Below are 15,780 nucleotides of genomic sequence, written 5' to 3'. Positions count from 1 at the left end.
ATCTAGTAGAACAAGCCAGCATATGTGAGTTTTAAATCAAGCCCATTGTAAGTTAAGTCAAGCCCAGTCTCACTGCCACCTTTTTAAAAGGGATTCCTGAGAACAAAATGGGTTAGGCACAGAAATAGCCTGTAGGAACGCTACAGCTAGGAAAACGGAATAATATTTTGGGTTGGTTCCCAGCATTAAGTTCAACTGTATATTAATAGAAGTGCGAAATGGAGTCGGTACTCTGCGTATGCGCAGGTGTGTGTGTAGTGCTGCCAGCCCGGGAAGTGGTACAATTTTGGGGAGGATTCTCATGATAAAATACAGGCTGTTTGTGTTTCTGGCAGCCAGAGCAGTTGACTGCAGTACAGAAGAGTGTATGTTTTCAGCGGGCAGAGTCCTGGAGCAGGCACAACTGACCAGAGAAACCCTAGGGCTCATGGAAAGGAGGGACAATTGTTTGGGGGCCCCCAAGCTCAAGGTGGGAGTGGCCTAATGTCTGTGTAAATAAATGGGAGGGACCCCATTGAACATGATGTGCCAGGGCTCCAATTTTTCCTCGATAGGCCTGGAGCTGCACCCATTCTGAGCTCGCTAGCCACAGCTTCATTCCCTCACTACCAAGCCTTCCCCTGCAGGCTAGAGACAGGGGGAGGCTGCCTGGGTGGTTTATGGGAATGGGGGCCCTTCAGGACTCTACTAAGGATAAGTGGGGGAGCCTTCTTGAGTGGAGGGCAAAGGGAGGAGGCTGCAGGAGCCTGGTGGGGGTCAGTGAGTGAATTGGGAGCCAGGGAGCTCTGGCCAATGGGGCATGGAAGTTGGGGAGCCCATGCCCTGAATGTGGTTTGTGCACACTCTGTACGTGGTTACGGTTCAGTTTTCAACCTGTTATTGTCACACACACATTGAGGGTGGGCAGGGGGAGTTCACAAACCAGACAGACCAAAAACCTGAGTTAAGCTGGATTCTGATGGTTGGTTTGTGAACTGTTGGGGTTGGTGATTTATTTTTTTTTAAATGTAATAAATAGTCAAACAACCCTCTCTTGGAGAGGAACTTGCCAAAGGGCGCTGAGAATCCGGTGAGACTCACCTCGTGTTGATTTGAGGACTTCATCCTCTCTAGTGGCTGGGGAATTTACTTGGGGTGGGAAGGCAATAGAGTGGTGGTGGGGGGCAGAGAGGATAACTCTCGATAGCAACATTTCCTGGGTAGATCCTAGGGTCTGGTCTACACCCTGTGCAATGTAGTCAGGTCTTCCTGACCCCCAGGGTAGTGCCTCTGAGTCAAAGGAAGAATTTTTCTGTCAACCTGGCTACCGCCTCTCAGAGAGAGAACAATCTACGTCAATGGAAAAAACCCTTCTGGCAATGTAGGATGCATCTACCCTACAGCGGCGTAGCTGCAACCCCTTAGTCATGCCACTGTAGCACAGACATACCCTAAGGTTGCATGCAATAATCCGGGAGGCAGTGAATGTTACTTAAAACAGCATTAAGTTCCACCAAGTCCTATTTGTGTTTGCAGCTGAGCAGCCAGAGGGGGAGTCACCCAATGGCAGCACAATTCCTGTAGGGGGAAGGAGGGGAGGGTAGTGGCAGTGCATGGAGAGCAACTACTGCCCATTTGCATCTGGAACTTCCAGGGGATCTACCAGACCGAGAGGCTCCTCCCCTCCCCACGATATTGCCCACACCGTCTCTCCCACTAAGAGGGATGATGAAAATTCTAAATGGCTCCAACCTTCTTGGCCCTGCCCCAACACCCCACTGTCCCTATGGAGCGACAACTGTATGGGCCCAAGGTGGGTTGATTCCTCACCCCCCTTCCTTATGGCTAGAAGGAATTGCACCCACAGTAGGTCCCCTCAGTAGAAATGATGATCTGGCCTTCAGTAATTAAAGTCTGTCTGCTTTTAGCTCATCCATCAAAATTGATTTTTTGTTGGTATTGTCTAAATTACTCACAAAAAGTCACTTATTCTGAGTTCATCATACATTTGGTGACCAGTATATCCCTCGAGAGGCCGCACTAGTAACAGTAAGGAGAAAGCTGAGTCCTCCCTAAAAATAAAGTGTCAACTTCAATACTTTCTGCTATTGCTCTTGCTTGGCAATACTGATTATTGCTCCAAACAGGAAATCAGGGTTGATATTTGTCATCTTGACAAGTAGCCAAGGAAATTAATTGATTTTTTGATAAGGTGTAAGAACCTACATACCCGCCGCCTGGGTCGTTCTGAAATAGTTTTGTAAGCAATGCATCCAGTTGGCTTTCTGCTTCACTTTCAGTGCTTCACCTTTATCCTTCACTGCCTTTTGTCTAGTATTGCAAAATAGGTCTGTGTAAACTGTTAGCTCTTGGAAGGGCAGAGTGTACATCAGTGAGGGCAGCCTACTCTGGGCGTTATTCTCCCCTTGCACTGGTGCAAACCAGGAATAATTCTTTTTATGTTAATGGGCCACTTTGTCTACTGCTTTGCACCTGGAGAAGTCATTGACCTCTTTGCAAAGTGGATGTAAGATACCAGTGGAAATTAGAGGAGAATCGAGACCACTATACTTATACTTGCTCTTGAGTTACCAAAAGAAGAACAGGATATGATTTCAATAAAAATAAACCCAGAAGGCTAAGTCTGAGTTGTTACTTAGTCCTCGATCAGACAGATTCTCACCAATTCAATAAAGCAAAATTCACAGAAGCTGGTGACCTATCCGTGACTTTTACTAAAATTATCGCTGACAAAATGGGGAGCTCAGTTGCGGGGTTCCCACACTGCCTGCAGAGGTTAGGCAGCTGTGGGGGCTGCTCTGAGCTCTGGGGGCCCCCACTGCCTGTGGGAGCTCGGAGCTCCGGGGTCCCCCGCTGGGAGCTCTAGGGTACCCCGCCAACCATGGTGGCCTAGCACTTTGAAGGACTCCGAGTCACACAGTGACTCAGCACTCCAGGGTCCCCTGTCCCTCACGGTGGCCAGGAGCTGTGGCCCCACCGCCCATGGCAGCTCAGAGCTGTGGGGGACCCCCGCTGCCCGAGGCAGTCAGGAGCTGCGGCCTCACCACCTGCGTCAGCCGGGAGCTGCAGAGGTGGGGCCCGCCACCTGCAGCAGCTCAGAGCTGCAGGGGGCCCCCGCTAATCGCGGTAGCCGGGAGCTCCCAGGTCCCCTGCCCTCCATGGCAGCCAGGAGCTCTGGGGTCTCCACCACTCATGGTGGCTGGGAGCTGTGGCCCCCGCCACCCACAGCAGCTTGGAGCTGTGGGGGGACCCCACTACCCATTGTGGCTGGGAGCGCCAAGGGGGCCCCAGCACCCACAGCCACAGGGAGCTGCAAAGTCTGGAAGTCTCTGATTCAATGACTTCCGTGACCTCCATGAAAAAATTGTAGGCTTAAGCATAAGTTAATACCTGTTTACAATTCATATTTGTTTGTGTCATAGTAAATCCTAGTTATTCTTTCTTCAGTAATTGTGTGAGGCAGTTATAAAATCATTTCTCTGTTATTAGTGGTTACTATAGCTCAGACCTCACAGCTTTCTACAAATGATAATTGCAACTAATTAATAAAGAAAAATGGCACCATGCCATAAAATCAAACTCCCTATCCAGACTGTGAATTTAGAAGTTCTGTTCATCTAGGTTTTTAGTAGGTGCCCACCACTGTAGTTTCTGGGCATTTCTGAAAAAGAACTAATAAAGTGGGCTATATTTCTCCCATCTCCCTCAGAGGCCATTTAAATGTGTGTATGTGCGTGTCTCCTCTCTCCCAATCCAGGTAGTTATGCCAATCTGAAGGTGTTGAGGTATCTGGTTATTCCCACCCTCTCCAGAAAAGGAGTTCAATCAGCCTGAATCAATTGTCAAGAAAACTGTGTCCTCCACTCTCACAAGTTGACCCTTGAGGTTGACAGCTTCATTGTCCATGAGGAAAGTTGTGATCCCTACCCAAGAGGCACTTCTTTAGTACTCCTGAGGAGGGATTAAAGATGAGCACTGTTGTCTTCAAACTAACCAGTTCTTCTGCGTGGAGGCAGTATGGGGAGCAGAGCTCCAGGTGATGGGTCTGTCGGCAGGCAGTGCTGCTCAGGAAGCAGGTTGATACGTTTGAGATGATCTGGACCTATTCTAAAGTTGGTGCACTCATTCCCAAATATAGAGAGTTGCATTAATTCGAACTGGAAGTCAGAAAGGCATGGAGCACTCTGACCATCTCATTGTCCAATAGTAGGGACACAGCCTTCTTCCAGTCAAAGATGAAAGAAAGCATTTATTGGCAGTGATCGCTATTTTAGTGTCCAGAAATACTGAAGAGTCCAAAAGAACTCCTAGGCTACAGTGTGACTTGATTATCTGAGGGCAGATGCCCCCAAATAGCAGGAGATGCTATGAAGATGGGTTATTCTTCAAAATATTTCCTTCATCCCACCTGTATTACCTCTGTCTGGTTTGCATGTGGTTTCAGCCGGCTGTCTTCCATCCACTTGCTGGGATCCTCTTCTGCTTTCCAGGCTTATGCTGGAAGAGCAAAAACTTGTGATGTACATCTTGGCATATAATGGTGGAGTGGTGATAGCGAGGTGGGAGGATGGAGAAGGTGGTGGAAGTGGGGTACAATGGAGCTGGCACAGGTGGATCACAGTCTTAAAACACCTGACACTGCAAAGCCAATATTGGTCAGCGAGATAAAAATCACCTTTCCCCTTTAAAAAAAAAAAAAGAGAGAAAACAATGAACAGAAGGCAAAACCCCCCCAAAACAGCAGAATGCTTTGAAAATAAAATGCCACAAATCTGATAAATGCTCTCTATAAATATAAATAGGCCTGTAAATCCATCTGAATTGGAAATGACAAGCTGATGGGCCAGCCTTCTGTATTCTAGAGGAATATTGACTCCTTCCTTTCAAATAACTAATTTGGAAGCTCATCACATAAGCACTATAAGGGTGTTGTACAATCAAAATCCCCGTCATCTCCATAAAAGGTAAATATGACCTTCCCATTGCATAGCTGTTGTCCTTGACTGAGAAATGCTGAAGAGCTAGGAAAAAATGTTAGATCCTGCAGATCTTACTCAGGCAAAACTGCAATTGATTTCCTGCAGAACTGGGCACAAGTAAATAGAGTACCTAAACACAACAAATATATCCCTTAGGGAGACAATAGGTCCAACCTAAGAGCCCAGGCTTTGCTTTCTAATATATCTATTGTCTGAATGTCAGCAATAAAATTGCACCCTATCCTCTGAATGATCCTTATTCAAGAAAGCTCTGTTCAGCAAAGGCCCTTAGGCACAACTTTAATCTTAATTTAAAATTAAACGTGTGTAAGTGCTTTCCTGAATTGGAACATGTGTCATTACTTATATTAACGGGCTTAAAAGGTGAAAGTGTGGCTTGAAAGAACTCATTTACTGCCACCAATGTTTAATGGTCCGCATTAAAAATATTGGAACGTATCCTTGGTTGGTGAAAATTGGCATAGTTCTACTGAAGTCAATGGAGGTATGCCAGTTTACAGCAGTTGAAGATCTGGCCCAGTAAATTAAATTAAATTTAATTTGATACTGAGAGCCACAAATATGATAGAAAGTAGCACCCAATATGGTAATATGTAATTAACCAGATATTTTTATTTGGGTAAAGTGATTTCTGAAAAATAAGTATTTTACCTGCTTGTCTTTTGGTATAATCTTGTATTTCCTCTTGACCTGATTCTGTCCCCCTTTAACCAAGGGGAAGCCCAGTTTTTAATTCCCCGTGGATAATCAATGGGACCGCTTGTGAAGCAAATCACTATACAGTATGAGGAAAGATATGAAAATGTGCCCCAAAGTAAGATGCTAATCTCAACCTTAGTAAGAGGATGGGGCAAAACTGGATCCTCTATAAAGCTATGTACTTTCAATTAAGCTGGTGCACATTATATTTTTCATTGGTAGTTTAGGTCTGCACAGAAATGACAATAACAGTGTCATTGTCGAAAAATTTGTCCTACCAATTTTCTTTATATCTGTTTATGAAGTCTGTGAAATCACTATGAGCCAGATTATGCATTACCCTTGGGAGGTGGGAGGAGAGATGTTAAGTATCACTGCTGCTTTTTAACAGGCACAGAGTAGTCAAGCATCATGTCCAAGGCCCTACAATAAGTCCGTGAGAGAGCTGTGATCAGATATCAGGAGATTGTGACTTCCACTAGACTACACTGTCCCTCATGTAGCCCCTTTTCTAAATAAAAATGCATAAATAAATCCCACTGTGGCAGCCCTCTGAGGTGTATAAAAAGGCAGTGTACTTATGCAACAGAGGAAAGAAGCAGAAGGAATAAAAGAGATTGAAAATAATGAGGAAGAAATTAAACTTAAGTATTTATGAAAAACAATTAGAGAGTCTCCTTTGAAGAGAACATCATAGACCAAGTTCTACTGTCAGTTATACCCTGGATTTACATCAGGGTAATATGTCAGGGAGCCACAGATAGCTGTGGTATCCTGGGAATGTCAGACACATCCAGTATAACATGTAACAGAAACAATTCCATGGATACACAATAAATCAATTCTTACATGGACTGAAACTTCCTTTAAATTTACAGGAAGGGAATACGTAGTTCAGCGTATTGGTAAAGGGAGATGTCTCTTCACCTTTGGTCAGTGGGTCAGACTGGTATGGAATGACAGTTGTTCCCATCTGACAGTTGTTGAGTGGTCATTATTAAATGAGTCTCAGTCTTGTGTCCACTCTTGTTGGCAGTCTCAGGAGAGAGGCCAAGGATTCAGTGGGCTGAGCCTGCCCTCCTGTTTCACCCTTGAAGCTACTCCCACCAGGCCAGTGGAGGTAAAGTGATGAGGCAGCATTGGGAGTTGGCAGTACCTGCACGGGGGATAAGCGGAAAACTTCAATCTCAGACGCTGCCCACTCAGTACCTTTTGCTAGCACTATTACAAATGGAATCCAGTTTTATCTAGAAGTGAAATATTCAACAACCTGCAAGCCACTTGCCAGCATGACAAGCCAACGCTTTACAGTAGGGGGCTTGTCATAAACTACAGACAGGTATGGCTGTTCCCAGTGCCATACCGAGAGAATGCAGCAGTGAGGGACATAAAGAGCCAAACAAGCAGAAAACTCACCCTTGAAGGCCATAGTTTAAAGTATAATTCACATACTCTCTCTTTATGTGTGATAGATTGTCTTTGTTATTAAGCACTGCCCGTGTGCTCAGCACTATACAAACACAAAGAAAGGCACAGGGCCTGAATCTGAACTCACATGGTGTAAATCAGGAGTAATTCCACTGTAGTCAATAGAGTTAAACTGGTGTGAGCTAAAAATCAGTCTTCATAATCCCATCCTCGAGGAGTTTATGGTCCTGACTCGATCCCGCTCCCATTGATGTCATAGGAATTTTGCTATGGACCTGGACAGACAATTAAGAACTAATGAGTGCATGACTCTCCTCTGATTTACACCAGTATAACTACATGGTTTTTGGTGGAGTCATGCCTGTGTTACACTATTGTAAATCAGGCCCATGATACACTGGAAGACCTCATGATCATCAGTCTCAAAGCAGTTCCAGTGGTCCTGCTAAAGAAAAATGTTAGACTTCTGTACTGCTCATCCTCTAATTGTATCTGCCGAGAGTTTTCAGAAGCAGCAAACCTGTAATTGTAGGACATACAACACTTCATACAGTGCTGTCACTTTCAGTGTTCGATGGACCCACCTCTGTTGCAACGGACCCAGTAGGACTAAGTATCACAGAATCTGTCAAATTCTGCTTTGCAATCATCTACAAAATGAGAGATGGCTTCTCCTGAGTGGGCCAGTCAGTAGCATTAGAAAGATTTGTCTTAAAAAAAGAGCATCAGTTTGGCTATAATTTCATATGACTATCTCAGAGTGAGGCAGACAAAATGCAAAAGGCCTGGCTCACCATTGCATCATGCCGGTTTTACACCAGTATTACGCCATCAAAATGACTTGAGGAGGAGAGGCAGTCTCTCAGATCACCTGATCCCAAAACATTTAAACTGCATAGATTAAAACCATCCCCTAGAATTCCCGGAAATGTATTGGCAGTCCATGCAGATCGTATACTCCAATGCTATGGTAATACGCACCATATAAATACCTAAGATAGATCAATTCCATAGCCCCAGTATAATGTGCGCCCAGGGGACAACGATATTCTGAACTAGCTTTAGTGTTTGATTGGTCTCGGTGATGTGGCTCCATGCAGAGTGTATTACAGCTAGGCGGGGTTAAGGTGAGAGAGGGTAAGTGTGGAAAGCTCCACTCAGGAATTAACAGGTGACCCTCTCCTTGCCAAGCACAAATTAAAAAGTGTTCTTGGCCACCACCACTTCTTGGGCATCCAGGAGCAGCCCAGAATCTAGCAATGCTCTTAAGTTGTTCATCTGGGTCACAAATGGTGATCACACTCTCTCAGTCATGGTCTTGATTAAAGTGCCACCAGCACTTCTGGATGCTTCCACCAACATTATCTCCAGTTTATCTGGACTGAGTCACAATCATTCAGATCCCGTACTCATTTAGGCACTAGGCTATTGGTTCCACTCTAACAGCTGGGTCAGGCATGATAGCAGCATATAGTTGGGTGTCTTTGGTGTCCCCTTCCAAGTTGCCTCATGAACACATTGAATAAGAGAGGTGATACAACAGACCTCATGGTACCTTGCATGAAACCCCCTCATGGCAGCTACCATCTGAGTCATCTTAGAACACTCCAGAACAACTCCACTGCTTTGCCAGGCCACAGACACTTTAACAAACCCTGCTGACTAGAGTTGGTTGGCATTTTTTCTAAATGTTAACAAAAATCAGAGTTTTTACACACATTTGTATTGTGTTTTGACTACTGCGAACAGATTTAAAAATCTTTTTATCTCTGTGGTTAGGACACAATCAGCTACAGCAGCCAGTACCATGCTCAGGCCTACAACTTGGCTGACCAGGGTTAAGGAAATCTGAGGACTCAAGGGGCAGCCAGAGTTGCCTCACCACAACTTTCTCACTGATCCTTCCTTACAAAAGGAAAAATTCCTAAAATTAACACACAGAGTGGAAACAGTCCCTCAGACTATGGAACAGGAAATCTCCTATATTTATGTGCCTCATCCTCCCACTCCTCCCAACCCTCTTGATCTGTTTTGTCCTTCTATTGTGGCCTGTCTGGCCATCTAGACTGCAAACTCTCTGGGGCAGGGATGGTATTCTTTGTGATTTATCTGCTCAGTGCCTAGCACTATGGGGCCCTAACCCTGGCTTGGGGTTCCTAGACCCTGCCGTAATACAAATAAATAATACTAGTCCTAATATTTTTAGTTCAGCGGCCAAAAAAAAAAAAAGTACTTCCTTGCTCATTCCCCTTTCACTCAGTAGGAACCATCTCTGCCAACAATAGTCCTGTACTGTCATCCAAAGTCCTGGGCTTCATCTTCCATCAGCTCATGGATGGTGCTAAGTTCATCAGCCATCAATCTTGCATTTAATAACATGTGGCAAAGGCTCAGATCCCTGTTCCCCATCAGTGATAAAACCAAAGGAACCAGAGTTAACCATCGCCATCTTGGCTTCCAGCTTGGTGCACACTTCTGTTTTCCTACCTTCTTTCGCCTGTCTGCTCACCACCACAGGAAATGAGGTGGGGCCATGCCCTGGCAACCATCGCTCTCGCACATCCCCCAAATGCAGCAGCATTGGCCACTGATTTGCATTAAACACTTTTAAAATTTTTGCATACAAATGCAAAAAGATTTTAGCCCACCAAGAACTTTCAAGCAGCCTTTGAAACAATATGCAGTGTATTTTGCCAGTTGACTTTAAGGCTAAGAAGGGACCGTTGTGAGCATTAAGTCTGACCTCCGGCACGTTGCAGGCCACAGACCCTCACCTGCCCACTCCTGTAATAGACCCAGTACAATGTTACTGAAGGATAAAATGGGACATAAGAACACATGCGGAATCCTGACTTACATTTTGAAAATAAAAAGGATCAAGTTGTGAAGGAAGTGTCATCTTGCCGTAGGCCCAGTTCTGCACTCAGCTACATGGTTGAAAGTCCCGTTGTCTTTAATGGAGAGAAACCTGTGTAAAGGTGGGCAGAATTTGGTCGATAACATTTAGGACTGTCAAGCAAGCTTGAAAGCCCAAGTGAGTGAGGTTCTGTTAGTGAATGAGACAAGCTTTCGAACTACACAGAGCTCTTCTTCAGACTGATGCAGAGACCCATCAATAGAGCTTTCAGTCTGTCTGATTTGTCAGTTATGTTGCAGCTCTTGATATTTTCACTGACAATTCAAACTGGGCTCTACGTTGTATTCTGTAGCACTGCACTATGCCAGTATTCTCTGACGTATTGGATGGCTAAATTGCCTGATACTGAGTTAATACATAACCACCTACAAAATGACAAGGCTTTAACTATAGGAGCTTGACCATTGAGCCCATAGACCCTGCTAGCTATTCATTCCAAACAGCACAGCAAAAATCTTTTGTTTTGATATCGAGAGACCTTAGTAACCACATTTTGATCAATACGACAGTTTGCAGTTAAATGGTTTTTGCTTGTGTCTGTGGCACTAATTTCAGTCTTTGTCCCACTCCAGTTAATAGGCTGCATTATTGGCAGACAAGGCAGTAAGATAAATGAAATCAGGCAGATGTCAGGAGCGCAGATCAAGATTGCTAATGCCACAGAAGGCTCGGCAGAACGACAAGTTACAATCACAGGCTCCCCGGCAAACATCAGTTTAGCACAGTACCTCATTAACGCAAGGTAAGTTAGCTTTGTAAGTGATATGCTTCTGCAAGATTGCTCTGTCTGTTTTCCAACAAATGTCTGCCTAGGACAAAGCCAGAAAGTTGTTGTGTAGTGTCCATTTTGCATAGTCTTATTTGATTCCTACCTCTTTGTAAATCCTGTACTGTTAGAGCCTGTGTTTATTGGTGGTTTATATGGAAAGCGGCTTAATCTGGTGCAATTTCAGTTACACTGAATCATAAGAGCTCAAAACCTGAACATTTATATTTGTAGCCATCTAGCCTCTGAGCTGGATACAGAAAATGATACTGTCATAAATTTGTTGGAAGATAAAAGTTTTCATAGGACAAACTGATAGTGATGCAGACTCGTTCTGCTGTCTTAAATGGCAACTATAGATTGCAAAACAGATTTAATTTGCTAGCTGGAAATTGCTTTCTCAGGGTTGATATTAAACAGACATTTGGTTGCTAAAGAGACCCGGGATTTATTTTTTCCATAGATAGCCCCACAAATTTGTAAAAAGCCCATCCTCATGAGACAGGGTGAGAATCTCCTTTTCACCACTTTTCAGCTCCAATGTTAATGAAAACACTGGTTGTTTAGTTAGCCCTTTGAGACTGCTTATGCCTTTCGCTATTTGGATGATTATTTAGGAAAAGATTAAAGTGGGTATGCAAGTAGCACTTCATTTGCTATTACCCCTTTGAGAAAGTGCAATGAATGTAATGCTCTGTCATAAATCTGCTTGTGTGTGCTGTACCAAGGCACTAGAGAGGAAGATTCGTATCTATACATTATACCATTTTGAAAAAACACGGTGCCATCTCGCAAATCAAGCTACTTTCTTTAACATACTTGCTATTAAAGTAATATAAAGTGTGTAAAATAGTATAAGCTTGTGTATGTTGTGGATTGCAGTCCTAGCGATTCTAACCAGCTATTGTTGTGGATTGCAGACCTAGCAATTCTCTCCACCAATATAATTTGACCAACACTAGAAAAGCATGTAGATTCCATGAATGAAGGGAAAGGAGATTTGCAAAATATTTATGAAGCCTTCCATTTTGGCAAACAAAATATTACCTTTGCATTACTTGAAACTAGCTTGCCAGGGATAAATGTACGGTTCTGTGGGACCGCGAAGCTTCAACATTAGCCATTCCAAGGATCCAAAAAACCCATACAGCTTGTGCGCTTTGCATTCTTTATAGCAAATATAAGTCACGTCCTTAAGCCCTGTAATCAAGTAAAAATGTGTTCCCTCCTTTAACCCTTAAGGATATGTTCTTCTCTTGGTGTTCAGGGATTCCCCACACATCGAGATGAGAATAGACCCCTTCACTTTTAGTTGCACAAACACCATATGGCATGCACCTGGATTGCAGAAGATAACAATTTAAGATCTTCAAGACAGCTAAAGCATGCAAATAAAGTAATGCAAGTTATTAATGGAGTTGCAGTGAGCTGCTCACCAGAGACAGAAACTCTAGTGAACAAACCTCTCTTTGACTCACTTAGAAAAGCCTGTGAACTCTCACAGCTCTGATTATTGCTGTCTAATGGTTCTTTTCATGGAATGGGACATTTAAGAGGTCTTTTAACACACTTTTGCAATGAAGAAAACTGCTGAGCAATCATATTCCATGGATACTATATACCCTGTGAAACTCGAAACAAAGTAGTACTTTATTCTTGTTGAATTTCTAGGTAGAAAGCATTTGTTATCATCAGATACAATAAACGATTATATATTCTGTACCATATGTTGAAAATGTATTTAGGTAAAATGACTTCATTTGTGAAGGAAGAGTCTTAAAACAATGTATAATAAATTAAGCTCTCAAGTATCCTAGTTAATTAAGGTGGCCTGTTCATTTTAAAAAGCTATGTTATGTGACCAATTTTTTGCTAAAAGATATAATGAGGAGAGAGGAATTCTGTTAACTTAGGTGCCAACACAGCAACAGAACTAGTTGGCAGACAAGGATTGAATAGGCCGTGGAAATTGAATAACTTCAGTCCAACAAGCGGTGTCCCCAACCTGTGGCTTACGCAGCTTGGCAAGGCTACGGGAGGGAAATATAGAGTGCCATAGCCCATGCGGGACCTTTTCTGGGGATAAATGGGGCCAGCTTTAAGGGTTGTAAATCCAAAACTTTATATAAGTCCTATGTGCGCGTTCTTTTTTAAAATTTTTATTTATTTATAATTTTTTATTAAACATAAAAAGCAGATGTGAAATAAATTGTTACTAGAGAGAGTTCAGTACAATATCAAAGTACTAAACTCACCAAGATACCCACTGGTATGCCAAAATAGTTAATGTCCACCGAGACCAGAGGCCACCAAGTTTTCCCATCATTCCTGGATCTACCTTTTCTTTCTGTTCAGGGAGTTACTTCTGATACTGACATCACACTGCAGACCAATCAGCTCTGACTCGTGTTGTAATGTCATTCCCATTGGTTTGGTTTCCAGGGGCATTACTTCTAGGAATTACAATACATAATTCCAGGTTTGGCAGTAGCATGAGTTTTAAAAGAATACCAGTTATTTGAAGTACCTAAACTATTTCTAGCCAGTTTTGTCTTCTTTAAAATCATTTATCAGACAATTTTAAATAAAGATTCTTTTGTTGCAGTATCTTGTTGAATATGTGCATGAGAATATATAAACTAGGTTAAATTTAAGGCAGCATGGTCTATAGAGACAGAGATTTAACCTTATTTTTGTTTCTGTATGGATATAGCCAACTGTTGATATTTGTACCCCTGAAATATGCCCCATCTTAGTTATGTGCATTAGGAATGCTTTATTTCCTGTATATCTCTTGTCTCTTAACTGGTCTCCAGCCTGAACCATGTAACCACAGGACTTGGGAAATAAGGTTCCACTGTAATAATTGGATCCTTGTTATCAAATTATTATCTTAAAATTCTTACTAAAAATGAAGTGAACCACAATTTAAGTTTAAACTGTATGATATATGACTTCTTCTTTGGGTTATAAATGGATTTTAGCCAACGGTGCTTTCTTATTCTTGTTAAGGAGTAGCTTTTTGAAGATATTTTTACTTCCATTTTGATAACCATTGATTAGTTCAAGGATAATTAATAAGGGCCCACCCCTATATTCCTTACCTACTCAAGAAATCCACTGATTCCACAGAACACAGGATGTGGCCTTCAATGTATTTATTCATAAAATGAAGCTCTTTTCTGAAAAGTAACTTTGTAAAACTGGCATCATGGAGTTCCAGGTGTGTCACGCATCATTGGCTTCCAAATTAAATGTGGTCTGTTTACATGTAAACAGTTGATTTTGGTAACTGCAGACTCAACAAGGCCTCTGAAAGCCAAGTTGGATTCCTTGTATTTTATGCATCATCACCACCACCACTAGAAATAAAGATCTGGGAAGGCAGGCCAGATTAGACCCTTAGTTATGCCTGTGCAGTTCAGTACATCATTTGGAGACAATGAGGTTACACAGATGTCACTGAGGCCATGATTTTGGCCTGCAGAATATTTGCCACCTGTGATGATACACAAGAAGGTATTTGCAGCCCCCCGGCTGAACTTTCAGCATTAGCAGCTAGAAAAATCCCATCTCATTACTTGCCAACTGAGCCAGTTTGATGTGGATCACTGTGCGATGATAAACAATGAATCCTCACAATGTCATTTTTACAGACCCCTCTCAGAGTAAAACTGAGCTGTAAATATAAAATCCAGTTATATACAGATTATCTTACAAAACATGCTGCTCCTGCTCACCAACCTGAGAAGGCACCTTGTAGTTGGCTCCAAATTTCAGGGTCAGGTAACAGGCATTTTTAATGTAAATTATATAGTTTAATATTCCAGATGGCATTGTTTGCTGTATAAAGACGCTATTATTGTCTTTCTACATAGACCAGTTTTGACACCAGGTAAGAGAAAGCAGTGTTGTTCAGTGGGAATGGGTGAGACTTGTGGAGGCAGAGATTAAGAAAACCAAAGTTTTCTGTTTCATGAACCCCAAACCTTTACAAACATAGCTGAGACAGCTTCTGGCTCCCTGGCAAAAGTGCTGGTCAAAAGAGCCCACTTCCTTGTCAGGTAGGATTACCAAGTATGAAAAATCGGGACGGGGTTGGGGGTAATAGGCCCCTTTATAAGACAAAGCCCCAAATATTGGGACTGTCCCTATAAAATCAGGATATCTGGTCACCCTATTGTCGGGGGAAGTGAAGAACCTGATATCTCCCCCCCTCCCCATACATCCAAACAAGCCCCGAGCTCCCTCACACATACCTTTAGCGGCCGTTCTGGGGGTACCATCCTCAAACACCGTTACCTCTGTCAGCTGCAAGGGATTGTTTCATCTGCTGTCCAGGGGCAGCACTTAGATCAAAGGGAGGGGCTTCTGGTGGTTGCCCATCTCCATTCAACAACAGTGAGCAGGAGACATTCCTGCAAGTCACTTGAAGCTGCATGGAGCCCTGGGCTCAGGGAAGACCCTACTTGCATTCTTGTTAGGCCTGCCCAGAGGTGAAATTCATCCTCTTGACTGAGGCCTGGATATGATTTGTCCTTAATCCTATGCAATATGGGTGTGTCTGTCCTTTAGTGCTTAAATGAACAGGGCAGCAGGGATAGAAGTGTTCCCCAGTCTGCTGCTGGCTGATGATAGATAGGCCTCTGCCACAGGCCCTTCTCCTGCCCTTTGTGGATTATGGGGCATTGGGAATCTCTGCCATTCCTGCTCCCACTCCCAAATAGAATATGTTGGAGAGGGAAAGTACTGCTCCCAGAAGTGGGCACAGGGAGGAAGCAGTGGAGGGTTGGCCAATAGATCGTCCCAAAAGAGTAGTGTGGTCCCAGCCACTATGAGGAGAAAGCTTTATAGGGAAAGGGGGCAGGGAAATCTTCTTCCTCTGGAGTCACAGAGGAAGGCAGCTGGAGGGATTCCTCTCCCCCGGTTCCCCATCCGTGGCCAAAGAAGGGTTCTTCCACTCCACAGAT

At 43.4% G+C, this 15,780-nt stretch overlaps 1 protein-coding gene across 35 annotated transcripts in view; it reads left to right on the top strand.

Moving 5' to 3' along the window:
• The window catches only part of LOC125631898 (poly(rC)-binding protein 3-like), a 724,175-nt gene that overhangs the window by 691,057 nt on the left and 17,338 nt on the right, over positions 1-15,780 (top strand). For 34 of the 35 annotated variants that reach the window (XM_048839341.2, XM_048839342.2, XM_048839343.2 and 31 more), the window contains one exon: positions 10,617-10,786. In XM_048839341.2, coding sequence (XP_048695298.1) covers positions 10,617-10,786 — 170 coding nt within the window. Of the gene's footprint in view, positions 1-10,616; positions 10,787-12,077 lie in introns of all 35 variants that reach the window. The other variant, XM_048839340.2, reaches the window with a different exon arrangement.

This window comes from Caretta caretta, chromosome 2 (assembly GCF_965140235.1).
Source record: "Caretta caretta isolate rCarCar2 chromosome 2, rCarCar1.hap1, whole genome shotgun sequence".
NCBI lineage: Eukaryota > Metazoa > Chordata > Testudines > Cheloniidae > Caretta > Caretta caretta.
Note: the sequence above shows the minus strand (reverse complement) of the source record. Positions and strands in the feature narration are given on the sequence as shown.